The following is a 26,078-nucleotide window of genomic DNA, read 5'->3' on the forward strand; positions in this document are numbered from 1 at the left end:
TGTATTTCTAAAAGTTTATATATGATAAAAAAAAATGATTATAAATGTATATGTAAATTAAAAGTTAGATGCAAGTTATTTAGCAAATACAAGTTCAAACTTCATGCCATTAACATCTTGTTCTTCTTCAGTAATAAGTTGCTCAGAAGGCTTCATATTTTTAGCGTCTTGTAAAGGCTTCTTGATAACTTTGACCATAGCAGCTTCTTGATTCTTCATGATCTTCTCTAATTTATCAGCACCATCTGCAAGACGATAATACATATTAATATCATCTGTAGGTAATAAGTTTGCCTTCTTTCTCAAACGTTGGACACGATTAATGACTTCACGAGCAATACCCTCTTCTTCTAATTCAGGATACAACTTAACATCCATCAAAATCAAAGAGTCCTTGTCAGTATTTGCTTCATAACTAGCATCCTCAGAGGTAGCATCAAAGTAACGAATGACGTTAAGATCTTCATCAGTAACCTTGATACCAGCAACAACAATCTCTTTGGTCTTTACGAATTCCTTAATTTCATCACTGGTCAATTCGGGAAGTCCCTTCTTAACCTTCATGGCATCCTTCTTAAGCTTTTGACCAAGAACCTTCCAATCAGCTTCAGCTTTATATTTGACACCATACTTGCCTTCATCGTTGGTAATGATCAAATGTCGGATATTCAATTCTTCAATGATATAGTTTTCAAGAGCCTTGACATCAGCAAGGTATTGAGGATCACTGTGGATGACAACCAACTCCTTAAGAGGAGTCTTGAGAGAAATATTTTTACGCTCACGAATTGTACGACCCAATTCGATAACAGTTTGCATGCGACCCACAGCACGTTCAATTTCAGGATCAAAGTATTCCTCACGGACTGTAGGGAAGTCCAAAAAGTGAATAGAACGATCATCAACAACATTAGGATTCTTAGGAGCAAAGTTCTTGAGGTTTTGATACATATTTTCGACTAAATAAGGTGTGAAAGGAGCCATAGTACTACACAAAGTAAACAAGACTTCGTAAAGGGTATTCATAGCCATCTTAGCATCCTCTAAGCCGTTTTCACCCTTTAATCTCTTACGATTGAAACGAACATACCAGTTGGTCAACATGTCAATCATGCTCAACAAACGAGGAACGACAGTATAAAGACGATAGGCAGCCATTTCTTCACGAATAAACTTGATAAGAGATTGACAAGTGGCCAAGATCCAACGGTCCATCACATTTTCAGACTTCTTGATATTATGATCATACATGAAATCAAAATCAAAGTCCTTCTTCAAGACAGCAGTTTGAGTCAAGAAAAATTTGTAAGCATTATACCATGGTAAAAAGACTTTAGAAATAACTTCTTTAACACCTTCTTCCTTAAATTTCAATGTCTCAGCACGGACAACAGGTGAGTTAATGAGATAAAGTCTCAAGGCATCAGAACCAAACTTGTCAATAACAATACCAGGCTCAGGGTAGTTCTTGAGACGTTTACTCATCTTCTTACCATCGGCGGCTAAAACAAGACCACTAACGATGACATTCTTAGCAGGAGGCTTATTGAAGAGATGAGTAGATAAGACCAACAAGGTATAGAACCAACCACGAGTTTGATCAATACCTTCAGAGATAAAGTCAGCAGGGAAGGAATTCTTGACCTTATCCTCGTTTTCGAAAGGATAATGTTGTTGAGCATAGGGCATAGAACCAGATTCAAACCAACAATCAAAGACTTCTTCAATACGGCGAAGGACACCTTTACCCTTCTTGGAAGGAATTGTAATGTTATCAATGCTTTCACGATGAAGATCAGTGATAGGGGAAACACCACTAAGTTCTTCTAATTCAGCAATAGAGCCAATACATACCATTTCTTCAAAATCTTCACTAACCCAGATAGGAATAGGAGTACCCCAATAACGGTTACGAGAAATGTTCCAATCACGAGCATTAGCAATCCAATTGGCGAAACGTTTTTCTTGAACAAAAGAAGGGACCCTATATATGTATATGTATATAGAAAAAAAAAAGATTTTTTTTAAGTAAAGATGATATTAAACTACATAATTGATTACTCCAGAATTGTGTATTCACTTACCAATGCATTTGTTCATTACAAGCTAAAATTTTATCAATAATGGGAGTAACACGAACAAACCAAGCAGGAACAGCCTTATAAATTAAGGGAGTATCTGATCTCCAACAGAAGGGATAACTGTGCTTGAATTGAGATTGAGAAACCATACGACCCTTAGCCTTAATATCCTTTTGGATAACCTTATCAGCATCTTTAACATACATTCCCTTATAATCAGGGACTTCGCTAGTAAAGCAGCCAGTATCATCAACAGGACAGGGCAAGTGGCCATCAGCACTGATGACCTTATGTTCTAAACAAACACGGTAATCGTCTTCACCAAAAGCGGGAGCATTGTGGACAATACCAGTACCAGAATCATCAGTAACATAAGTGTCAACCATCACCTTGAAGGCCTTACCCTTGAATTCCTCAGCAAAGAAATCATACATAGGAACGTATTCCCAACCTAACATATCAGAACCCTTAAACTTCTCAAGGACAGTAAACTTAGCCTTCTTGGGATCCTTATATAAGATATTAAGACGTTTCTCCATTAAAATATATTTATTGTTGGATGCTTCATCGTGAATTTTCACATATTCAAAATCAGGATGAACACAAACACCCATATTGGAGGGCAAGGTCCAGGGAGTTGTAGTCCAAATTAAAAGTTGAGTAGATTCGTCATTAACCAAGGGGAAACCAACAACGACTAAAAAACAAAAGTTATTTAATATACATCGATTTATACATACAAATATATATATTTCAAAATACTTACTAGCAGGATCATTAACATCCTTATAGTTTTGAGAAGATTCAAAGTTGGATAAAGGTGTAGTACAACCAGTAGAGTAAGGCATAACCTATTAACATAGATATAAATGTATATAAATACATATTAGAAATCAAAATAATGCAAAATAATCAATAATACTGTACTCTTTGACCACGATAAACTTGACCCTTATCAAACAATTGCTTAAAAACCCACCAAACAGTTTCCATAAAAGTTGGATTCAAAGTCTTATAATCATTATCAAAATCAATCCAACGAGCCATACGCTCAACAGTCTTGCGCCATTCACTAGAATATCTCATAACAATGGATCTACATTCAGCGTTGTATTTATCAATACCCATCTTTAAGACATCATCCTTAGATTTGATACCCAATTTCTTATCAATTTCATATTCAACAGGAAGACCATGAGTATCCCAGCCAAAGCGACGTTCAACATTATGGCCTGTATTATGGGCGTAACGTGTGACGATATCTTTAATTGTGCCGGCTAACAAATGGCCATAATGAGGAAGACCTGTAGCAAATGGAGGACCATCGTAGAAAGCAAAGATAGGTTTATCTTTGTTTAACTTTAAGGAAGTTTGGAAAGCATCAATTTCCTTCCAAAATTCGAGAATTTTCTCTTCCTCCTTGGGAAAGCTATGGAAAAAAAAAAAAGTTTAGATTGACATCATTTCGGCGAAGTTAAAAAAAAAATACTTTACTTGAATTGACCAGTCACTAATTAAAATCGATATATAACATTATTAAATAAAAAGTCTTGCATATATACAAAAAGAAAAAAAAATAATACTTACAGTCAGCCAAAGACATTGTAATAATTTAGAGAAAAATAAAGAAAAGAAGTGCAAAGAAGTCTTGGTTTTGAGCTTCCGATATATGAAAAAAATATTTTAAGGGATGTTTTTTTGTGTTTGAATATCCGAACAAGCCACAGTCATAGTTTGTCAATTCCCAATTCAATGTTATGATTGGTTAATATGAAGCTCTCAGATTGAAAATTATTTACTTCGTATTATATAATAAAACTGGATTCCACAGTTAAAGAATTAAATAAGACTACCATTTTGTATGATGTTTAAGTCATTATTGGTAACTTAAAATATTCTATTTTGATTGTCTATTTACATTTTGATATGTTTCCTTAACGGCTATCATACTTGATATTACTCCCTATATCTAGCCTAGCCTTTTTAATTTTATATAATTAGTGTGCAACATATTCATGTCATTTTTTTTATGTAGACATTTTATGCACTATATGCTGATTTAATAGAAATCACTATTTATCAAACTTGGAATATTTGAAAAGTGCTTTTGAACCTTTTCAGCCATTTATTATTAATAATGACAATATAAATAAAAATATGTATATATTAACTATGCGCTTCTTGTATAATTAATTCTTACTTTGGCTTTATATAAAGTGACACCTTGAAGCTTTTCACAGGTTAATAGTACTCAAAATAAATTATATTTTAATTTTTTTTTTTGAAATACTTATTGTGAGTTCATACTGAGGAAGTAGATTAATAGAATAAATTAATTTATAATATTCGGGGTAAAACAACTATATAGCTTCAATCCTTTTAATTATATTTACGGTCAAATAAAAATAAAGGATTTTCGATATTACTAGAATGATGATAGATAAAGTAGCCTATAAAAAAACACAAATGTTAATTAAAATGAAGGAAGATATTAACTAGAAGTAAAACATGTATTTGATATGTGTAATTGGATTATATATTGTTCAGTAATCGACTCAATATATGCAATAGTCATGATGATTAAATATTTGTTCCCTTAGTTAATTACAAATTCATCTTGAATTGTTATATCATATCGTAATATATCCTTATATCAAATTTAACTTGTAAGTATTAACATTTATTTAGATTTGATTTGGCAGCTGCATTATAAATACATGAATAGTGGTACCTGAGATTCAGCTCTTTAATATTATATAAACTTATCAATTGCAATATGAATAACAAATGATATCATTAACACAAAAGACACATATAAAGCTATCTTTATATTGAGTAAGCTTTCTATAGATTTTATTTTTCTACATGATGTATCATAAGCTAGTTTTAAAAAGTATTAAATATAAACCATATATTTCTATGATAAACTCTCTTTTCTAATATAAATGTATGCTCTAAATAAAGATCATACCAAGCTTATATGTAACTTCAACCAAGTATATAGAATATTGTTTCTGTTCAACAACAAGGATATCTTGTTATAAAATAAATCTCATATCGCTTTTCAATTCCTTTTTTATTCCGTCCTTTAACTAGCTGACGACCTTAGACAACACTATTCAATACGATAATTTACAAGGGCAAATTTAATGTCGAGATTATATGTGATATTTCTTTTAAAATATCAAATAAAAAATATTATAAAATACAAATAATACAAAGACAAAAGAAATCAACACGGCCGAATAATAGTTCTAAAGTCAATTATTTTATTTATGAATTTAAATGGTTGGGGTATTTATAAGAATTGTTAAAGGGGCCTAACATAAGATGCGAATCAGGAAAGAGTTAGTTAATGACCGAATAAGATATGTTACAGTTAATAAAGTGTTAGAGGTTTTAATATTATTTGATGGAGTGGATCAATAAAGTTTCAGGAGAATTTAAATAGAATTCCCTGAATAAATTTATGATCTGCATGTTTAATCAAGAAACATGACGTTATAAATCAGCTCATGACACTTATTATTACATAATACAATGTCTATAATTATTTTTTAATATTAGAATACTCTGACAATGACTATTATTTAAACTGAATGTAGAATGAATATTATGCTGTAACGTACAGTACACTAGTTTTATTTGAATAACCTTTTTATAAATAGATAAATGATGGTTTATTTCTATTAACTTAGTTGTAAAGACGACTAAAATTATAACAATGACAATAAAATATTCTTCGTAATCGGCGTTTGAGCTACACGTGTGCAAATAGCAAGACTTCAATCATCGAAACCCCTTTGCTTTCTCACATTTTATATTCTTGACTTCACGACGAGCATTTTTATCTCACAGAAATAAGCCATGTCTACAGATAGTCCATACAAAGATGGTAAAAAAAAAAAAAAAAAAAAAAAAAAAAAAAAAAAAAAGTTAGTGATAATTGTCTGATTTAGAAATTGTGTCCTGCTTGTTGAATTTGAAAGAAACACAACAGCCCATAACTTGGGAGAATTTCCTCAAGCCCATGCAAAATACTACAGTTGATACATATAAAGATAGGGACATGGCTGATTTTAAAGGTGACTGGAAGGCTTGTTTTATGAGCGTTGTAAAAATGTTAGATATGGATGTTAAACAAAGCAGAGATAGCTGGTTTCTCGTAGAAGAGGGTATTCAAACATCAACAAAAACAAGCAGTGATAATCCAACTGGTGCTCTTGAGGAGACTCAAAGCGTTTTGACAGGAATTAGTGCTTCAAAGTCAAAATCGAGCTCAAGACAGTCAAGCACAGACAAAAATTACATATTGACAGCTAAAGAGAAGAAGTGCAGAATGATGTATGAATTATTGAACGTTTCAAGAATGTGAACTTTATCAACAGAAAAGATAGTTGAAAAGTAAATGACATTATTCGCTTCTGTTGATAAGGTAAAGATAAAAAAGAAGATAGAATAAATCTTTGAAAGCTTTGTATAAAACTTTTATTATAAATTGAATAAAATAAAATTAAACTGAATTAAAATTGAATTTCTCAAAATAAGTGCAAAAAGGATTCTTATTTGTATCTTGTGGAGAACAGGGTTACTTCGCGACAGGAACAGAATGAAAGAAGAAAGTTTCCCATAAAATGGTTAAAGTTATTTTGTTTGAGCACTCTAGTCTTTGCCCAAATTGAGAATTAATCTCAGTTAACTCACTCTAATAAATATTAAATTATTTGTGCACGATCTAGACGATTATTTTTCTTAAAACCAAATAATGAGATCTCATTTGTTCATACTTGTGAATGATATAGGGAAGATGCTTTTTGATATAGATTTCTTGTATTATATTCATTCCTCAATGTACTACTTGAATGAATTTCATTATATTGTATAGTGTATAGATAGTATATGATTATATTTTTAACTTAGTATATTAGATAATAATGTGGATATACAACTAATAGGTACAATTTACAATGCATATACTTTTGTCATTAATAACTCTTTACACTATTGTTTGGCTTATCATTATTTTGTAACGTTAATATTTATTATAATATTATTTTCTCGTCACAAGAATGTCTTATAAGTTGAAATCAAATAATGTTGTATGCATAAAGTGTACAACTAATAACTATAAATATCATTCGAGTCCTTCATGACTCTGATCTGTATATTATAAGATATTATGTAATACATCATTATACACACAACAATTTCTATTAACTTAGTTGTAAAGACGACTACATTCATAACATCAAAAAAAAATCGGGTAGATGACAATTATTTTTTCTTAATAGACAAAACCTACAAACCTGAATGTAACTCAAGAAAAAGACTTTTAGTTTTGATTTTAGAAAAAAAAAATTAGAATACCATTATAATTGAAAAACAGACAGAAAGATACGCGATCTTATTGGTGAAGTCACGTGATTTTTTAGTAAAAATACATGATATATATAAATACTCTACAAAAATAAATGTAAAAGGAGCTATGGCCCAATGGATAAGGCGTCTGACTACGAATCAGGAGATTCCAGGTTCGACCCCTGGTAGCTTCGAAATTTCATTTTTTATTTTTGTATTCTTATTATTACATTCTGTCGTATTTAACGTCTGATGTATATGAATATTTTATAATGAGTACGTAGATGGTTTCTTTTGTTTCATATTAGTTTCTATGATTTATATAATTATTCTTTTTATGTCGTATAAGATTATGACTACTATTTCTTAGTTGCGTGACAACAGTTATACTAAAAATCTTACGTTAAAGTATTACTTAATATTAATGGAGCAATACATATGGATATTTAATAGAGTGAATGAAAGATGACATTTTTATTTTATAACAGTAGCTATTATACTTATAATAGTTGTTGCAGAGCAACATATAAAAGAAGACATTAAATTCATATATTCAACAAAGATGTTCCTCTTTATTTTATTTATATATAAACAAGTGTTATAACCTCACTATTGTTAGTACGTTATTTTAATAAGGATATGATATTTTGATCAGACATTATTTATACTACTTCTTAGTTTTTTTTTATGCAGTATTGTGTCTAATCCGGAAGTAGCAGCAATATTTAATGTATGTAGATATATATACTATATAGTATGAATTAATGTAATTGATAATTTCAAATAATAATACTATTTCTATTTATTGAGGAGAAAAGATGTCTTTTATAATATATTTATAGTAGCGTTTATTTAAACCTTATGTAACATGTAAATCAAAGTACAATAACTGCCTAAATCTATTTGGACAATCTACATTTATGTAATCTGTATTGTCGTGACTCATCAAACATCGAATCCAATATATAGACAAGATCATACAATAAGTATTTGTAAGTATAATAAATTAGCTAAACAATAAAAGCACGACGTAATCAGCTTACTGTCAGATATAAACCCTTATTAAAGAATGCTTATTCTCATTATTAAAAATGCCTCGATATGAATGATCTATTTTATAAAGGAAATCAGCATATATTACTAATTTTTTTATAGAAAAAAAAAAAAAAGAAAAAGAAAAGAAGCTCCCTTTTATTGCATTAAGTGATAACATATTAACTTAAGAAAGTGGTTATTCTAAGAAACATAAAGTGAATTGAAAAAATAGAAAAAAAAGTTATTAGTAAAATAGCTATCTTTTATATTTGTAACTCTTGTTGACAAAAGCTTTTAAATTTAGTTTTATATTTGCTATCATAGTGTCCAAGTCTATAAAAACTATAGAAGGGCTAATGTACCAAAAAAAAAAAAGCTGAAATTAATAGTTTTAACTTTAAATAACCAAAGCCTAATAACTGCACTATTTTCTTTAACCAAACATCCCCATAATAATGAACATGATTTTCTTTTTAAAAGACTTTAAATGCCAAGAGTTTGAATAATCTGAAGATAGTTCCTGTTTTGCCTAGAACAATAATAACCTTTTCATTATGTTTTATTAATCAATATGATTTTTTGAAATAAAATATTTTAATATAAAAAAGAGAAGGTTACACTATGGGCTGTTAAAAAAAAAAGAAAAAGAAAAAGAAATATAAATATCTACAATTGCAGCGTTATTTCTTCTTTTTTCTAGTTTCTTATTTATTTTTGACTGAAACAAAAAAATCAAAACAGAAAAATTAAATTTATATTATTTTTAATATGTCTTCATCACCTGTTCCAACTATTTCCATTACATCCCCAGATTTAAAAAATAAGGATTACGATAGCATAATGTCAAGCAGCAGTACATTAACTACTACACCTGATTCTCCTACTGTGTTTGATGTTGTCAAAGATATTGAAAGTAATCTTGTCATAGACTCACAAGAGAGTTTTATTATTGATAATGAAGAAGAGGATTGTCAAATCGCTGCTCCTAATCCACAAAAAACAATTCAAACATTTTATGATCAGAAATGTATTCTGATTACAGGTGCTACCGGATTCATTGGTAAAGCTGTATTGTGGAAATTAATTCAGTCCCTGACAGATTCTGTTGATAAAATATTTCTTTTGTTAAGGTGTAAAAGACAACAAAATACACCATATGATCGTTTACAAGAAGATATATTATCCAATAAGGTAACATACATAGAGACTGTCTATATATGCATGCATGTATATACATATACATATATTAATCTTATTATTATTATTATTATCACTATAAAAGGCTTTTGTTAGTCTGCGTAGATCAATGGGATTTACTAGATTTGATCGTTTTATTGAAGGGAAAGTATATCCCATATTCGGTGATTTAGCCGAAACCCAATTGGGGTTGTCTGACCCTGATTTTCATATAATTTCAAGTCAAACTAATATTATTTTTCATTGTGCTGGAAGTAACACACTTAACTTACAAAATCTTGTCAAAATCAATTCTTTTGGAACATTACAGCTTTTAGATTTAGCAAAGAAATGTCTATCTCTATCTGCATTTGTCTCTTTATCACATTTATTCCAACATGATGAACAAAAAATTGAAGAAAATTCTTTATATCCTTTATGTAATAGTGGACAGAAATTAACGGCTAAAGAGATATTAAATCAAATTTTATCAACTAATGAAGATGATGAAAACAATTTCCATACGTTAATACCATCATTTTATAATAACGATTATTTTTTCTCAAAAGCATTGGCTGAGCATATTTTGGTTGAAGAAGTTTCAAGATCCTTAAAGGAAGAGGATTCATTATTTCCTATTGCTATGTTAAGGCTAAGCCCTGTAGGCCCAAGTGTACATGAACCATTAATAGGTTGGGTAAATATATTTTATACTCATCTTCTATTATAGATCATCAACTTACTCTTATATTAATATTATTATTAGGCGGACGGTGTGAATGGCATGAATGGTGCAATTTTACTAACTGGTAAAGGACAAGCTAAAAATATTATTCAGCCACATGTCGGAAGTACTTTCATTGATGTTGTACCTGTTGATTATGTTGCTCGTTTGATAATTGGCTGTGCCGCTACATTCGACTCAACTATAATAAAGGAAAAAAAATTCGAAATACCCAAGGAGGTTCATATGACAACCATTAGCAAAACATCGTCATTGAGTTTGGAAGAACAAAATACAAATCGATTACCATCTTTACCTTCAGAACATAAAAGTATGTTTCATAAGAGAACATCAAGTAATAGTAGTCAAAGGATGTCATCTATTCGAAATAGTAATATATTCTGTTATCGTCCATCTTCAATACCCTCCTCTTATTTATCATTTTCAGAGACACTACCAAAAATTTATCATATATCAACTACAAATTTGCGCCCAATTACATGGCGTATGGGATATGAAGCCATGCGTCAATACTGGAATACATCAACTTTTGCAAACTTACCCACTTCAACTATCTATTTTAACAATAATCATTCTGCCAATGGAACTACACCACCTGCATCTTCTCGACTTTCGCGTGCACGTACAGTAATGAACTCATTGCGTGACTATTATATGAGCCAAAATACTTCACAATTTAATGACACCATCAATCCCTCTCAGCGGTCATCATTTATAAATGAAGATCGTAGTTCTTTTATAAGTAGTAGTAGTAGTAGTAGTATTAGTAGTAGTGGTGGTAATAATAGTAATAGTGTTAGTAGTAGCAGCAGCTATAAACGTATTTCCCAGCAACGGTCAAGTCGTGCCTTAGAGATGGCAGTGAAAACTGCCTATGTGATGAGAGATAGCATTATCTGTTCTCGACATTCAATTCCTATTGTTATTTCTTTAAACACAATGAAATTAATTGATGCTATTCGCAATATGCATGATGATGCTTTTGACCCTAGTACTATCTTACCTGAAGATACTAATAGTAAATTCTGGGTCAATTATTTTATGAATGCAAGTTATGGTATACATCATTACGTGTGTCAAGATCCTAATACATCATTGATTCGACTTCCGACCCCAATTGATGGCTGGAGTTGTAGTATTGAGCGACCTATTGAGGGCTTGGACGAAGATGATAGTGACTATTACGAACACGTTCTGACTCGGCAAGTTAAGAGCGTTCTTTTTTCAAAGGACCAAGTCAAACAACGCACAACACGTATGATATCTCATATTAAATCTATATTAACAATGCAAGCTAATAATAAGGAAAAGGATGATGCTTGGCTGACAGATCTTGATGATGCTTTAGATGATTGGTGTCAAGATACATCGAATAGCATTGAAAGACGTAGTATGGTTGCACTTGGTAAATGGCGTCGTAGCAAAGGTAGTAATGACGAATCTGTAAAAATTATTGTTTTAAACGATAAGCGTGTCAATCAAGCCATTACTCAAATCACACGAAATGCAGGTGTCGCAAAGCAAACGGCTGTGAATGAGGCTATGAAAATTTTGATGAGGATGAGTGAGCGTACGCAACTGTCATTTGTTTGGTTTACAGGAACTCTTTTAAATCAATTATTTACGGATCTCTTTGAACATGTTCGTATCTCAGATGAAAGTCTTCGCATCATTCGACAAGCCACAATAGGTAAACGTGTTGTTTATGTTCCTGTTGCAAAATCCATTTTAGATTTATTATTGGTCTGGTATATTGCAATTCGGTATCGCCTACCTGTTCCTGCACTTGTTTGTGATGAGTCTGTTATGACGCAACAACAACTAGGTTCCTTATCTGATCTCTATCGCTTAGCAGGAGGCTACTATGTAAAACGCGATAAAACGAAACGATCTCCACTCAATTCGGCTGTTACAGCAGCTTATACACAGGTTCTATTAAGGGAGCATGGTGCACTTTCCTTTTGTCTTGAGAGATCGAGATCAAGGACAGGTAAATTTCAAGAGCCTTATCCTGATGGATTTGTTGAAATGATTATTGAGTCCACTTTACAGACGAACCAGTCTCGATGTTCATCTTCATCATCCACATCTCGTCTAACAGCACAATCTTCAGATCTTTCTGATAATAATAGTATGACGGATGAACCACCTACTAATCGATCTCAGCAATCTAATAAAAAGGTGTATAATAAGGATGTTGTGTTTATACCTATCAATATCACATATGAACATGTACCCGAGTTATCTTGTCTGATAGATGAAGTCTTGGATCAACAGCAGCCTATAAACCGACAGAGACCCCCTATGACTTCCAGTAATTCTTCACCGTCTTTAATGACAGGTCGTCGTTTGCCGATGATGCGACCCAGCGAGACTATGGATCGACGTAAAACTTTACTTGAAAATGACACATTTACAACGAAAAAAGGAGGACGTGTCACACTTGGTGTTGGATCTCTCATTAGTGTGCAAGAAGTAGCAGATGAATTTTATCAAAAAGATGTAACAAATAGCGGGTAAAGATTTAATATAACAAGCATATATGTATATATTTATATTTTAATTTTAGTGGTAGTGTACGTGATAGTGAAGAAACGATATATGATGAAGTAGATATGTTAATGACAGAGGTTACCCGCCGTATTCATGTTTCACAATGTAAAGCTTTAGTCGTATCTCCTATATCAATTATCGCTTCCATTATATTATATGGACGTGCAACACATGGTGTATGTGTAGGCAAAATAAAGGAATTGATGGTATGGATGAGACATGAAATGATTCAGCATGGATATGCTATTGATTGGCAAGGTATACATACATTATAGAATATTAGAGCACAACAGAATTTACATATATATACATAGAGGGAGAAGATTTAGACTCATTGATTTTAACATCGTTTAAATTATTGGATGAGCCAAAAAACTTAATCTTGGATGGCAGAGAATTCAATGATGATACAAATATTCGTGTCAATGATCATGCAGACAATGTGATGACCCTTTCTTATTATGCAAATCAAATTATCGATATTTTTCTTTTGGATTCCTTTTTTGCAATTGTTTATTTGTCATTCTTAGAAGAGTCTGTTTTAGAAGATGAATTTATGGATCGATTCCGTTTCTTGTTACAATTACTGGAAAAGGAATTTGTCTTACATTGGGATTTAGACGAGGTAATAATAAAACTAATATGTATAAATACATATATAAAACTCACATTACATATTAGAAATTCAAGCATGTAATCCATACTTATGTCTCAAAGCATATCATTCGTATTCATGAAAATCGACTACAACTTTTAGTCAATTTGGAAAATGATCCTATACGTTATGAACAAATGATGTTCTTGGCTTCTCTTGTCTATCCAACAGTAGATGCCTATTGGATTACATCGTGTTCATTATCAGCATTAGAGGCCGTTCCCATGCTACCACGCTGTATTATTCCTCTCTTATCACAATGGATCGCAACTCATCTTATCACTGGTCGAAGAACGATTTATCGTGAAGTATTGTCAACAGAATCGAGCAAGACAGCCGTCAATGTCTTTATGTCGATGGGTTTCTTGACCGAAATCAAATTAAAGGAAAAGCTATCTCCAGATGCACAAATTTTATTGCATGAATTAGGAATACCTACTTCTGAAATTTTGATTGAGCTTGCAGGACAAAATAGTGATGGTGGTAAGACGCCTGTGTCACCTATTGATCCTGAAGGCATGATGGTAAAAAGATGAACAAAAAAAAAAAAAAGGTAATAGAAAATTTGTTATTGATTGCTCTTTTTTTTTTCATATAGAAAGCGATGATGGCACAAATAGAAATGAATCGAGCTAATTCAAATATGGCAGATCTTTGTCAACAAATTGATTCTTATCGTCTAGGTGCAGCCTCACAACGTGAAAGCTTTCAAAATGCTCAAGTCTTTCAAAAATGTTTAATGCAAATTAAAGGAATCATTCTAAAAAATAATAGTTTTACAAAAAGGAGACAGGTTATTTTAGAAGCTGATGAAGAACATTTGACTCAGTTGGTGTATTCATTATTGATTAGTAGTGTTCCAGTAGGAGACCGAGCAGCACAAGCACGTGCTTTAAGACGTATATCTGAAGCATATAATTTAATGAAATGAAAAAAAAAATGTATATATTTATACCTTACTACTTTATGTAAAGATTTTTTTTTTAATAAATTAATATTATCATGTAATAATTGATTTAGTAGCCTCAGTGTGATGTGTAACAATTTGAAATCCAGATACATGTGACTTTTATAGTATTTGACAGGTGGTGTAACCTCTGTTTTTTTTAATATCCTTTTTAATATCTTTTTTAATTATCTTTTTTTTTTTTCCAATATCTTCATTATTATTATTATACATGTATAAATATGCCATTTGGAAAAGGGGCTACATTTTGTAGAGAATGGGCAAGAATCTCTCTTTGGGCCTTCTTTTCAGATGTCAAAGTAGAAGGCTATGAAAATATCATAAATCATGACCAGCCATACATATTGTAAGTAGTAGTATCGTACGATATAAGTAAAAATATACTTTATTATACTAATCTTTTTTTGTTTGTTTTATAAAAAAAAAAGTGCATGTACGCATCACAATATGTTACTAGATCCAGCTGTGATATGTTATGCAACATCTAAGGAATATCTGCATTATTGGGCAAAGAGTTCAATCTTTATTAATAATAAATATGCATTACAGTTCTTAAATAGTGTGGGATGTGTTCCAGTTTATCGAGGCTCCGGAGATCATAAAGCATTATATACAGCCACTTTTAAAGTATTTGAGCTAAATGAATCCATTGTTGTCTTTCCCGAAGGTACAAGTCATACTTTACCTCATTTGGGTCCATTAAAGCATGGTATAAGTTTTGTAAGTACAATAAATAAGGCTTATATATATATATATAGGAATGATAATACACCAAGTAAGTTTCTTCATATTAATACCATTATTATCATATACAATAAGGCTGCATTAGAATATGCTCAGTTGTTACGAGATACAGCACCAAAGGCTAATAATGATGGTCACTATTCTATTAAACCTGCTGCTATTTTGCCCGTAGGCATTGTCTACACTGATAAATCAAAATATCGCAGTGTAGCTATTGTTAGGTATTATATATATATAAATGTATAAATGCATATAGATAGATAGATGGATACAAGTCACTCATATTATCCCATTATCTCTTATTATTATTATTATTATTATAGATTCGGTAAACCAATTCAAGTGGACCCTTATCTTCACGATTTCGATAAAGATCCTAAAGCAACTGCTAAAAGAGTAACAAAAGAACTTGAAGATGCCCTTGTGGCTTTAACTATTAATGCTCCCGATCAAATAGTTCGAACTAGTGCTATCACTGCAAGAGACATTTTGTTCCCTAAGGAATATGGAAACATGCCTGATTTCATTCAAGTTACACAAAGGTAATCAATAGGAATATCAGGTAATAACATAAATTTTTTTTAACCTTTTTTTTTTCTTTTTTTTTAATTAGCTTAATCAATATACTATCAAACGAGGATAAAAGATACTTGGCTGAAAATCTGTATGCTTATCAATATGAATTAAATGATCTTTTATTACGTGATAGTGACTTGATTGATTATTGTAATCACTGCTCTAATATGAATCAAAAGATTTGCAAGAATCTTATTTATAAATCCTCAAGCTTATTTATGAAGCTTCCCTTCTTTTTACCTGTCTTTATGGGCCATTTCCCACTTTATTTGATTAGTCAATATTATAGTAAACAAGAAATATATGAGGAATCTAAAGCACAAGGCAAGATCCTTTATGCAACCGCCTTGGTACCCTTCATGTTGATTACACTCTTTCTTTGGGTCTGGTATTATCTTTATCGATTCCGCTTAATCGGGTTTGTATTTACTGGCATGACAATTATTGTTTTCTTTTGGCTTCATGTTACAACTATTGATTCTAGTTATGAAGCATTTAAACAATGGAGAGGCACTTTCCAATTATTTGATGCATTTATATTACAAAGAGGATTTGGCAACAGACAAAAACGCATATTAGATATAATTAAGTTAAGGAAAGCAATTCAAAATGAATTATACAATTTATTTTTGGATAATAGTCAAGGCATGGATGACAACAATGATGTTGATTATCAACATGTTGTAAATGCCATTCGTGATCGTCATTTAAAGAAGCAAAAAAAATAAATAAAATTAGTTTCTCTTTTTTGAGTATACACTATTTCCTGAAATTAATGGGACACTTCAAAAAAAAAAAAAAAATTAGTGCACTCAAAAAAATAAAAATGAGCCAAGAATAAATAAAAATTTCAGGCAATGGCCAATTAAAAAATAGGTTAAAAAAAATCAAGCACTATAAAAATTTAAAATTAGGACATTTCAAGACTTTTTTTTTTCAGGTTTCAAATCAATTAATATGAGTCAGTTTATATTCGAAGACGGTAAAGGCAAGATGTTCAATGAAGATAGCAATGAAGTTGCTGTGCTTCAAATGGAAGTTGATGACCCCAATTTTCCACTTGGCGATGTTACTAATTACAGTGAATATCAGTATCTTAAACCTCCTGAGAAACCAAAAGGCGAACAAAATGAATCAAGTAGTAATAAAGCAGAAAGCGTCCACACTTCTGAGAATGATACATCAATACTCAGAACACATCGTCGTTATAAAAAAGAAGACATGGATTACTTTTTTTTTTCTAGTAAATGAAAAGGGAATGTCCGTTCGCGGCGCAGCCAAACAGATGAAGATTCCTTCAAGTACTGCTTCCAACTGGCATAAAAAAAGGTACTGAAGCGTTGGACGACTTCGTTGAGTTGAGAAAGGCCGGAAGTGGAAGACCTGTAGGCAGACCTCCAAAGCTAACCGACGACCATCGAAATTATTTGGTAAAGCTTGTAGATGAGAACGATACAGGATTGACTCTTGACCAAATGATGGAAAGCTTGACGACCGAATTTATGGGTTTGCAGATTTCTAAGTCTGCTTTTCATGAGTTTGCCAAAACAAAATGCAGAATCAGTTTTAAGAGAGCACACTTTCAACCTGAGGAAAGAAATAGCCCTGAGAAGATCGAGCAAAGATACAATTGGGTCAAGCACTTGGAGAATACTGACATGGATTTTGAAAGTAATTGTGTATTCATTGATGAGGCAGGCTTTCATATAAACATGAAGAGATATTTCGCATGGTCACGAGTGGGGACTTGCGCAACTGTAAAGATCCCAAAGACAAAATCGAAAATGACGACAATCCTTGGAGCCGTTTCCGCTATTAGGGTTGTTAACATAAAAGTTAGGATCCCCAAAGTTGTTCAATCAAGAAAGAGAAAGCTGGAAAGCAATAAAGAAGACAAAGGAATTATGGTTAGTGCAAAAAGAACAGTTGGTACAGTAACTGGCCATTAGTTCAACTTTATTGCGAGTACGCTAGATATTATGGATAAAGATGAAGAATTCAAAGGCTATTATCTGATCATGGATAATGCACCTATACACAAACACGAAGATATAGAACTTTTCGTTGAGAGTCGTGGCTATGGCTGTGTTTATTTACCACCGTATTCCCCTGAATTGAATCCTATTGAACAATTTTGGTCAGTCTGCAAAAGCAAGCTTAAAAGAGAAGCGCTCTTAAATAAAAAAAACTTTAACTTCGCGTATAAAGGACGCATGCAACAATGTTCTTATTAGTGTTCTTAAAGGTTTCTATAGATATTCAGCCAAGAAATTTGACGATTGCTTACAGCGCAAAACCCATATAGATAGACCACCCATTTGGGACATTCGGGCCACTTTAATTTTGAACCAATAAAAAATTGTCTTTTGCCTTATTTTTTAATTGGCCATTGCCTGATTTTTTTTTTTTTGAAGTGTTAGGAAATAGTGTATATGATCAACTTTAGCGCCAAATTTAATTACTTGGCATGGAGCTTGTATCATTTATTTTTCAAATACCGCCAATCATTTTTGCCTTTCCATCGACAGCAGGTTTAAAATCCGCTCTTAAAATAGGGTGATTTAAGTAAATCAGGAATTTTAATTACGTCACCATATTATATATATTAAAACCTTTTGTTTATTTATTTATTAATCTCTTCATATTTTTAATACCAAAAAAAAAAAAAAAAATATACATGTAAAAGTTACCTTACATCACCATGTAAATCTGCTCTGCTTTGTTTTCTACCATCTGAGCCACTTATGGTGTCCACAAAGTACCAGTAGTATTGAGTTAATGCACACTGTTCTAAGCAAACATTGTCGTTTGTTAGGGGTTAGGCGATCTGAACGTGTGCTGATGTTTGTGTATATGATCTTTTCTTGTTATACTGGCATTTTAGTAAGTAATTATTTTATTAGATCTTATTTTGAATAGTGGAACTAATTAAAAAGAGACAAATGTGTAAGAACATGTATATTTTAAGTGCTTTATGCTGCTCTTGTAAATCTACTCTGCTTTGTTTTCTACCATCTGAGCCACTTATGGTGTCCACAAAGTACCAGTAGTATTGAGTTAATGCACATTGTTCTAAGCAATCGTTGTCGTTTGTTAGGGGTTAGGCGATCTGAACGTGTGCTGGCATAAAGCTTTTGACCTTTTTGAGAATAGAAAAATGGCACTACCTTGCATCACCATGTAAATCTGCTCTGCTTTGTTTTCTACCATCTGAGCCACTTATGGTGTCCACAAAGTACCAGTAGTATTGAGTTAATGCACACTGTTCTAAGCAAACATTGTCGTTTGTTAGGGGTTAGGCGATCTGAACGTGTGCTGATGTTTGTGTATATGATCTTTTCTTGTTATACTGGCATTTTAGTAAGTAATTATTTTATTAGATCTTATTTTGAATAGTGGAACTAATTAAAAAGAGACAAATGTGTAAGAACATGTATATTTTAAGTGCTTTATGCTGCTCTTGTAAATCTACTCTGCTTTGTTTTCTACCATCTGAGCCACTTATGGTGTCCACAAAGTACCAGTAGTATTGAGTTAATGCACATTGTTCTAAGCAATCGTTGTCGTTTGTTAGGGGTTAGGCGATCTGAACATGTGTTGACATAAAGCCTTTTCTTTTCTTTTTTTCACAAGTGGAAACAAATAAAATTCTTTTATATAAATATCTGTTTTGTTTAATCTTTAAAAAAAGAATGCTTATCTGGAAGCAACGCATTTTATGATGAATCCCGAACTTTAGATCGTCTATAAATTGTTTGTTTGTAAAATACTTGTTCTATATGTGATTTAAAATAAATCCTTTCTCATAATAATAATAATAATAATAATAAAGACGATGATGAAGAAATAGGTCAGTGGTCTCTGGTTAATTTCATTTCATTGATCTCAATACTTTTATATTTCTATCTTTGCCTTTATAATTTATTGAACCATTGGAACTTTTTTTTTTTTTTTAGAAAAAATAGCATTTACATCCTTCATCCATCCTTTTTTTCATTCAATTTCATATGCATTCTTTACTTCCTGATATCAGCAACACGGATAACAACACGGACAGCAACAGCGTTTCTGTGAGCATCCAAACCTTCAATTTCAGCAAGGTTATTCATGCCATCAGCAGTACATTCCTGAGAGGTAATATGCTTAAGGAAACCATTGGTGTTGACATCAGAGTACATACGAGCATAACCACGGGTAGGTAAAGTATGGCTAGTACCTGAAGCATAATCACCGAAACTTTTAGGGGAGTAAGGACCAACAAAGGCACTAACAGCGTTATCAACCAATGGGATGACCTTGGCGGCATTTTCAAGATGGATGATAAGATGCTCAGGGGCATAAGTATTAGAGAAGGCCATAGCCTCATCGACAGTCTTAACAGATAAAGAGTAAGGGTGGGCAATACTCTAACGGATGACATCAACACGAGGCAAAGTCGTTGTTTGCTTGTGTACTCTTCCATACATTTTATATTTTATATTGTAGAAATTGTTGTAATGATATCTTAAGAATGCTTTTTATTATAATACGTGATCAATATTTTTATAGATTTAGCTATTGTTATTGTTATTATCATTATTATCAATGTTACATAGTATACTACCCCCCTTTTTTTTTTAAAAAAAAAGCAGCTCTTTAATTATTGTAAAAAATAACCAGCTGTTTCTTCAACAGGAACTTCAATTAGTCCCATTGATTCTTTTTCTAACAAAGTGAAAACCTTTTCTTGCTCTTCAATATCACTCTAAAAAAAAGGAGGGGGCTATTAGCGATAGAGGCAATGTTGTTTCATGTTCTAAAATACATACATAGAGAAGAGCAAAAAGATTAAAAACCTTTGTATACTTAATAGCTTCAGAAAATGTGAGAGGGACGGAAGCAGAGCAGCACTCAATCACTTGCCACTGTGATGGTGATTTTATCATATAACGAATCAAAGTCATTTTGTTTTCAATAATCTGGCATGTATATAAGCGTACTTTTTTTAAAGTGTTGAATGATGCTTGTTTGTAGTTAGAAATAAAAGACTTAAGGTTGTCAGATGCTGTTTTGATATTCTTGAGTGTGTCATTAAGTGCATGAGACGATCCATTAGTGTTATTATAGCTAACATGAAAAGCATATTAATAAATACTATTGAAAGTAATCATAGTAATAATTTGATCATACGCAGAGGACTCAATAATAAGGTAGTTAAGCTCTTTAACGGTTAATTTTCCAATGCCATCGAGTAGTTTGAGATTCCCTTTTTGTTTGATAAAGTTATTTGTGGCAAGCCAGATATAATCCGAATCTTTTGCCTTTTTTTCGCACCTAATATTCACAATGCAAATTAATATATATACATATGTACATATTTACTATAAATAGATAATACTTACCAAGTGTATTCGAGTTTTTGGGTGGTGTTTCCAAATGCTTTGAATATCGGTATAAAAATCTCACAATACGCTGTCCTTTCATCGTTATCATTATACCTTGTAGTTCGCATGCAATTCAACAGAAAGTCAATCATAGTAAATTTAATAAAGTTTAGAAACGGATGATTGGGGAGGGTTCCTAACAATTTAAACATATCTTGTTCAGGGCAATCCATGATTTTCCTAACCCAACTCATAATATCAGAGTCAAGATCTTTAAGGTTTTGAAGGGTAGCTTGTCGTTTCATTAATACTTTATATTCAGATTTGGTTTCAGGGGATGCTTCTGATGAAGAAGAGCCTATACAAATATCAAAATAACCTTTGATAGCAGCCAAGTCTTCTTTTTGTATAATGGGTTTATTGGGGGAAAACATGTTGTCGCAGGGCATCTGAAACCTGTATATATTTTTCTCTTTAACAACGGTAAGGCCACTTGTCTAAAATAAATAGGTTAGTGAGATGAAACAATTACATATGCCAATATAGATACATACTCTTTCAAGTACGGGATCAAAAAATTCGTCAATACAGTCCGGTGCACTTTCATTACCGGTATCCAATATAATAGTTGAAGATGAGGTTTCTGGGTTTGACGCGTTATCTTCATGCTCCTTTTGATATATATATATATATATGCTTGTGAGAAATATGCGTTGAATTGAAAACTTTAAGTTATATAAATACCTGGTTATGCCTTTGTTTTTTCTGTACTTGTTCATTGTCATCATCGCTGTCTTCTTCACCAATCTCTCGTATTCTTCTTGTTATAACAACATTGCTTGTAATTCTTGTTTCAGCATTCAAAGATTCCTTGCTTTTCTCTTCTCTCCAAATCTGTTCTTTTGATTGATAATAAGCTAGGAATATACGTTTCACCATTTTGTTCTTTAGATAAGTTTGTAAGCGTTGACAGTGGCTACTTATTGTTTTTCCTAATAGATCTCCTTTGTACATAGTTTCCAGATAATTCAATATTGATATATACAACTCCTCGCCTTCTATTAAAATAACTGGTGCTGTATTGAAATATGGATCAAACAAATCAGGCATTTTAGCCCAATCTTTCATTCTTTCAGTAAATAGATAACATGGCAATTCTAAAGCTTTTCTTAAGCTAGGAGATAGCTTATATTCCTTGTAAGCGCCATGCGGTTTAGGTAAATTGGGGGGTGTTTTATGTGATCTCTTAGACATTTTTGAAAATTAACCACCAAATTTAATTACAAAAAGAATTGAGCTTGTATCATTTATTTTCCAAATGCTGCTAATCATTTCTATAAAAGTGACAATTATTTTTGTGAAAACGCCAATTTACATAGGTTTGACTGTAGTGTCGTACGACATAAGTAAAAATATACTTTCTTATACTAATCTTTTTTTTAATTAGCTTAATCAATATACTATCAAACGAAGATAAAAGATATTTGGCTGAAAATCTGTATGCTTATCAGTATGAATTAAATGATCTTTTATTACGTGATAGTGACTTGATTGATTATTGTAATCACTGCTCTAATATGAATCAAAAGATTTGCAAGAATCTTATTTATAAATCCTCAAGCTTATTTATGAAGCTTCCCTTCTTTTTACCTGTCTTTATGGGCCATTTCCCACTTTATTTGATTAGTCAATATTATAGTAAACAAGAAATATATGAGGAATCTAAAGCACAAGGCAAGATCCTTTATGCAACCGCCTTGGTACCCTTCATGTTGATTACACTCTTTCTTTGGGTCTGGTATTATCCTTATCGATTCCGCTTAATCGGGTTTGTATTTACTGGCATGACAATTATTGTTTTCTTTTGGCTTCATGTTACAACTATTGATTCTAGTTATGAAGCATTTAAACAATGGAGAGGCACTTTCCAATTATTTGATGCATTTATATTACAAAGAGGATTTGGCAACAGACAAAAACGCATATTAGATATAATTAAGTTAAGGAAAGCAATTCAAAATGAATTATACAATTTATTTTTGGATAATAGTCAAGGCATGGATGACAACAATGATGTTGATTATCAACATGTTGTAAATGCCATTCGTGATCGTCATTTAAAGAAGCAAAAAAAAAATAAAATAAAATTAGTTTCTCTTTTTTGAGTATAAATAAATGTATATAAAAAAACAGATGAGTTTTAATTTTGTTAGTGACTTTTTTTTAAGCCAAATAGAGTAAACTAAAAAAAAAAAAAAAATGATTATCAAAGAAGCAGAAACAGTGAATCGATTAAACCTTCCCTTTTTTACTAAGCTCTCGACACAGTAATATGACTGTAAGTTGGAAATAGGAAGAGTTCATCTCTGAATCAAAATAAATAAGCACAAAATAAAAAAAAATCGACAGATATGATGGATGGATGGATGGATGGATATGTAACATGGATTTTTTTTTCTTGCTGGAATTTACGACATATTATATACATTTTTTTTTTTTCAACCAATGTAAATTATAAATGATTAGAATCGAACAATGATAATGTTTTTAGAAATATAAAATATAAATGAACACCATTTCACTACTAGCTATTAAAAAAAACAGCACTCATGATTACACACTGATTTAGTATAAAAAGAAAACAAGCACATGGGTCATGTCAACTTCATTATGAATCTTACATGAATCTTGATTATATAAAAATAATGTCCAACAAATTCATTTAATCTATAAAAAACACTGAAACACAGCAGCCTTTTTTTTTTTTCTAAAATTGATGCTTATATTTGATTCAGAGCTGGACTTTTTTAATTTTAGTATTTAAAAACAGTGTAACTAATGAGTTTGTTATAGTTGGCCGTCGATCTTCTTAACCCCTCTGTTGAACACGAGAAGCGTTCTCACAAGCTCAAGAGACTTGTGCAATCTCCCAACTCCTACTTCATGGATGTCAAGTGCCCTGGTAAATAATGATTAATCTGTATTGAATATGCATAAATTTTTTTCTTTTTACTAATAATTCTTTGACATTAGGTTGTTTGAACATCAGCACTGTTTTCAGCCACGCTCAAACTGTTGTCTTGTGCTCTTCTTGCGGTACTGTCTTGTGCCAACCCACTGGTGGTCGTGCTCGTTTGACTGAAGGTTGTTCTTTCCGTAGAAAGGCTAACTAAATACAGTAAAAAAAAAGTTGTATCCTTTTTTTTTAATAAACGAAAACAAAAAAAAAAAAGAAGAAAATAGTGTTTTTTCTTTTCTAATGAACTTTTGATTGTTTTTTTTTTTATTTTGTAAAATCATAATAAAATATAATTGCATCTACTAATTCATTTGGATTATTTCTTAATCGACCCGCTTTTGGAACACGGCCAATTTCTTGAAAACCTAGTTTTCTCCAGATAGCAATGGAAGCAATATTATTTGCGAAAACTAAATTAAAGACAGAAGCTTTGTAACCAAGAGCAGGAACCAATACTTTAAAGGCTTCACCCATAACAACGCCAGCACCTTTTCCTCGATAATTCTTCATAACAACAAATCCACCGTTACAAATCTATTGATGATATATATATGTATAAAAGGTGATTAGTTTGTGATTTTGTGTATAATTGTCTGTTTGCTTGTTTTTACTTTACATGAGAACTTCTACCAGGATAATTAGGCTTGATATAGAACATACCAACAATTTTATCGTCCCAATTATAAGTAGTTACTTTGGGATCAATTAAACCATCTTTAGACATAACAAAGGCGTCATAGCTATTAAATAAAATAAGTTTCAATTCTTACCATTTTGTTATCTATAGTTAATAAATAATGTTACCCTAAAAAGTAATCTTTGAATTGTTGTTCGTCTAATGGATTTTCTTGAGGATAAGTTGAGCTTTATTGATTTAACACAAAAAAGGGTTAGTTTATTATTATTATTATTATTATTATTATTATTTTTTTTTTTTTGACAGAAATTATTACCCTGCTTCAATTTCTTGATTAAACTGGGCATGAAGGAAATCAACAAGCGACTTATTATTAGTATCTACTTGTTGAATAACACATTCTGTACCATCTCGGAGTGTTTTATGAATGGGTAAAATGGTACATAGATCAACTGCTATTTCAGGCTTAGGGATTTTACCATATGCGCTGGACATGTTGCTAGGTAGATTAACCCAAAAAAAAAGAAAAAAGGGGGGAGAGGGGAAGGAAAGGGCAATGAACATATGCTCATTTTTTATATATATTTTATACTGAAACTGATTATTATCGGCGTCAAAAAAGATTTTTTTTTTTCTTTCACAAATACTACAACTACTACTGAAGCACAGTAACAGCTTATGAAGAAGAAGGAAACAAAATTAGAATATATGGCTTTAGAAAAGAGAAAAAATAAAAATAAAAAATAAAACTTAAATTAAGAAAATACTCTTCGAAAGGTTTGTTGTTTTTTTTTAGAAAGAGATTGTTGTTGAAGGTTATTCTGGCCAAACATTGGTAAATAAAAAGGAAAAACTTTAACCCTTTTTTCTTTTTTTTGATCCATTAAAACATGAGCAGTAAAAATCGGAGAGCTAGAACTTTGTTGTAAAATGGGGTTATACAAAATGTACGTGCTGCTTACATCCTTCATTTAATTCTCTGACAGCAGATTGTTTACGTAATATATGATTTAAAGAAGAATATCCACTTTTTATATACAAATATATACGAATACATATATAAAACATATAAATAAATGAATTCTTACATTTGTTTATAAAGTGCATTAAAAACAATATAATATTTACAAATTGACTGTATTTAAGTTAGATGATTAAATTTATAGCTA

At 31.4% G+C, this 26,078-nt stretch overlaps 9 protein-coding genes and 1 non-coding gene across 10 annotated transcripts; 5 read left to right on the forward strand and 5 right to left on the reverse strand.

Moving 5' to 3' along the window:
* Positions 1 to 75: 75 nt before the first annotated feature.
* BX663DRAFT_548529 (isoleucyl-tRNA synthetase) lies at positions 76 to 3,684 on the reverse strand (the record flags this gene model as incomplete). The annotated part of the gene is made up of 6 exons (XM_051531085.1): positions 76 to 1,984; positions 2,085 to 2,778; positions 2,848 to 2,932; positions 3,009 to 3,510; positions 3,576 to 3,591; positions 3,669 to 3,684. 6 exons carry the CDS (start codon positions 3,682 to 3,684, stop codon positions 76 to 78), a joined length of 3,222 nt encoding a protein of 1,073 aa, XP_051386321.1.
* Positions 3,685 to 5,948: 2,264 nt separating this feature from the next.
* BX663DRAFT_483091 (uncharacterized protein) lies at positions 5,949 to 6,456 on the forward strand (the record flags this gene model as incomplete). The annotated part of the gene is made up of 2 exons (XM_051524473.1): positions 5,949 to 5,976; positions 6,041 to 6,456. 2 exons carry the CDS (start codon positions 5,949 to 5,951, stop codon positions 6,454 to 6,456), a joined length of 444 nt encoding a protein of 147 aa, XP_051386322.1.
* Positions 6,457 to 7,560: 1,104 nt separating this feature from the next.
* Positions 7,561 to 7,633, forward strand: BX663DRAFT_t22. Its single transcript has one exon. It is a non-coding gene; the product is annotated as a tRNA-Arg (tRNA).
* A 1,492-nt stretch (positions 7,634 to 9,125) lies between these two features.
* Positions 9,126 to 14,612, forward strand: BX663DRAFT_534593 (male sterility protein-domain-containing protein). Its single transcript, XM_051530576.1, has 7 exons — positions 9,126 to 9,665; positions 9,757 to 10,347; positions 10,417 to 12,911; positions 12,965 to 13,206; positions 13,263 to 13,573; positions 13,630 to 14,127; positions 14,202 to 14,612. The coding sequence occupies exons 1-7, from the start codon at positions 9,243 to 9,245 to the stop codon at positions 14,532 to 14,534; spliced, it is 4,893 nt and encodes a 1,630-aa protein (XP_051386323.1). The 5' UTR covers positions 9,126 to 9,242; the 3' UTR covers positions 14,535 to 14,612.
* Positions 14,613 to 14,744: 132 nt separating this feature from the next.
* On the forward strand, positions 14,745 to 16,693 carry BX663DRAFT_496073 (uncharacterized protein). Its single transcript, XM_051525726.1, has 5 exons — positions 14,745 to 14,916; positions 14,999 to 15,290; positions 15,390 to 15,535; positions 15,638 to 15,856; positions 15,928 to 16,693. The coding sequence occupies exons 1-5, from the start codon at positions 14,792 to 14,794 to the stop codon at positions 16,616 to 16,618; spliced, it is 1,473 nt and encodes a 490-aa protein (XP_051386324.1). The 5' UTR covers positions 14,745 to 14,791; the 3' UTR covers positions 16,619 to 16,693.
* Positions 16,694 to 19,868: 3,175 nt separating this feature from the next.
* BX663DRAFT_496079 (histidinol dehydrogenase) lies at positions 19,869 to 20,516 on the reverse strand. Its single transcript, XM_051525727.1, has one exon. The coding sequence runs from the start codon at positions 20,246 to 20,248 to the stop codon at positions 19,907 to 19,909; it is 342 nt and encodes a 113-aa protein (XP_051386325.1). The 5' UTR covers positions 20,249 to 20,516; the 3' UTR covers positions 19,869 to 19,906.
* Positions 20,517 to 20,529: 13 nt separating this feature from the next.
* Positions 20,530 to 20,971, reverse strand: BX663DRAFT_428217 (uncharacterized protein; the record flags this gene model as incomplete). The annotated part of the gene is made up of 2 exons (XM_051522669.1): positions 20,530 to 20,634; positions 20,699 to 20,971. Coding segments are annotated over 2 exons (378 nt in total), but the record flags the coding sequence as incomplete, so codon positions are not given.
* A 128-nt stretch (positions 20,972 to 21,099) lies between these two features.
* BX663DRAFT_427995 (uncharacterized protein) lies at positions 21,100 to 21,687 on the reverse strand (the record flags this gene model as incomplete). Its single annotated transcript, XM_051522652.1, has 3 exons — positions 21,100 to 21,203; positions 21,272 to 21,308; positions 21,499 to 21,687. 3 exons carry the CDS (start codon positions 21,685 to 21,687, stop codon positions 21,100 to 21,102), a joined length of 330 nt encoding a protein of 109 aa, XP_051386327.1.
* A 1,810-nt stretch (positions 21,688 to 23,497) lies between these two features.
* On the forward strand, positions 23,498 to 24,517 carry BX663DRAFT_534595 (40S ribosomal protein S27). The gene is made up of 3 exons (XM_051530577.1): positions 23,498 to 23,591; positions 24,107 to 24,215; positions 24,287 to 24,517. The coding sequence occupies exons 1-3, from the start codon at positions 23,586 to 23,588 to the stop codon at positions 24,424 to 24,426; spliced, it is 255 nt and encodes an 84-aa protein (XP_051386328.1). The 5' UTR covers positions 23,498 to 23,585; the 3' UTR covers positions 24,427 to 24,517.
* Positions 24,461 to 25,856, reverse strand: BX663DRAFT_496082 (uncharacterized protein). The gene is made up of 5 exons (XM_051525728.1): positions 25,806 to 25,856; positions 25,226 to 25,684; positions 25,077 to 25,136; positions 24,889 to 25,012; positions 24,461 to 24,806 (listed from the first exon to the last, which is right to left on the reverse strand). Exons 2-5 carry the CDS (start codon positions 25,471 to 25,473, stop codon positions 24,537 to 24,539), a joined length of 702 nt encoding a protein of 233 aa, XP_051386329.1. The 5' UTR covers positions 25,474 to 25,684; positions 25,806 to 25,856; the 3' UTR covers positions 24,461 to 24,536.
* Between the last annotated feature and the right edge of the window lie 222 nt (positions 25,857 to 26,078).

This window comes from Cokeromyces recurvatus, assembly GCF_025118155.1.
Source record: "Cokeromyces recurvatus strain NRRL 2243 chromosome Unknown BX663scaffold_3, whole genome shotgun sequence".
NCBI classification, from domain to species: domain Eukaryota; kingdom Fungi; phylum Mucoromycota; class Mucoromycetes; order Mucorales; family Mucoraceae; genus Cokeromyces; species Cokeromyces recurvatus.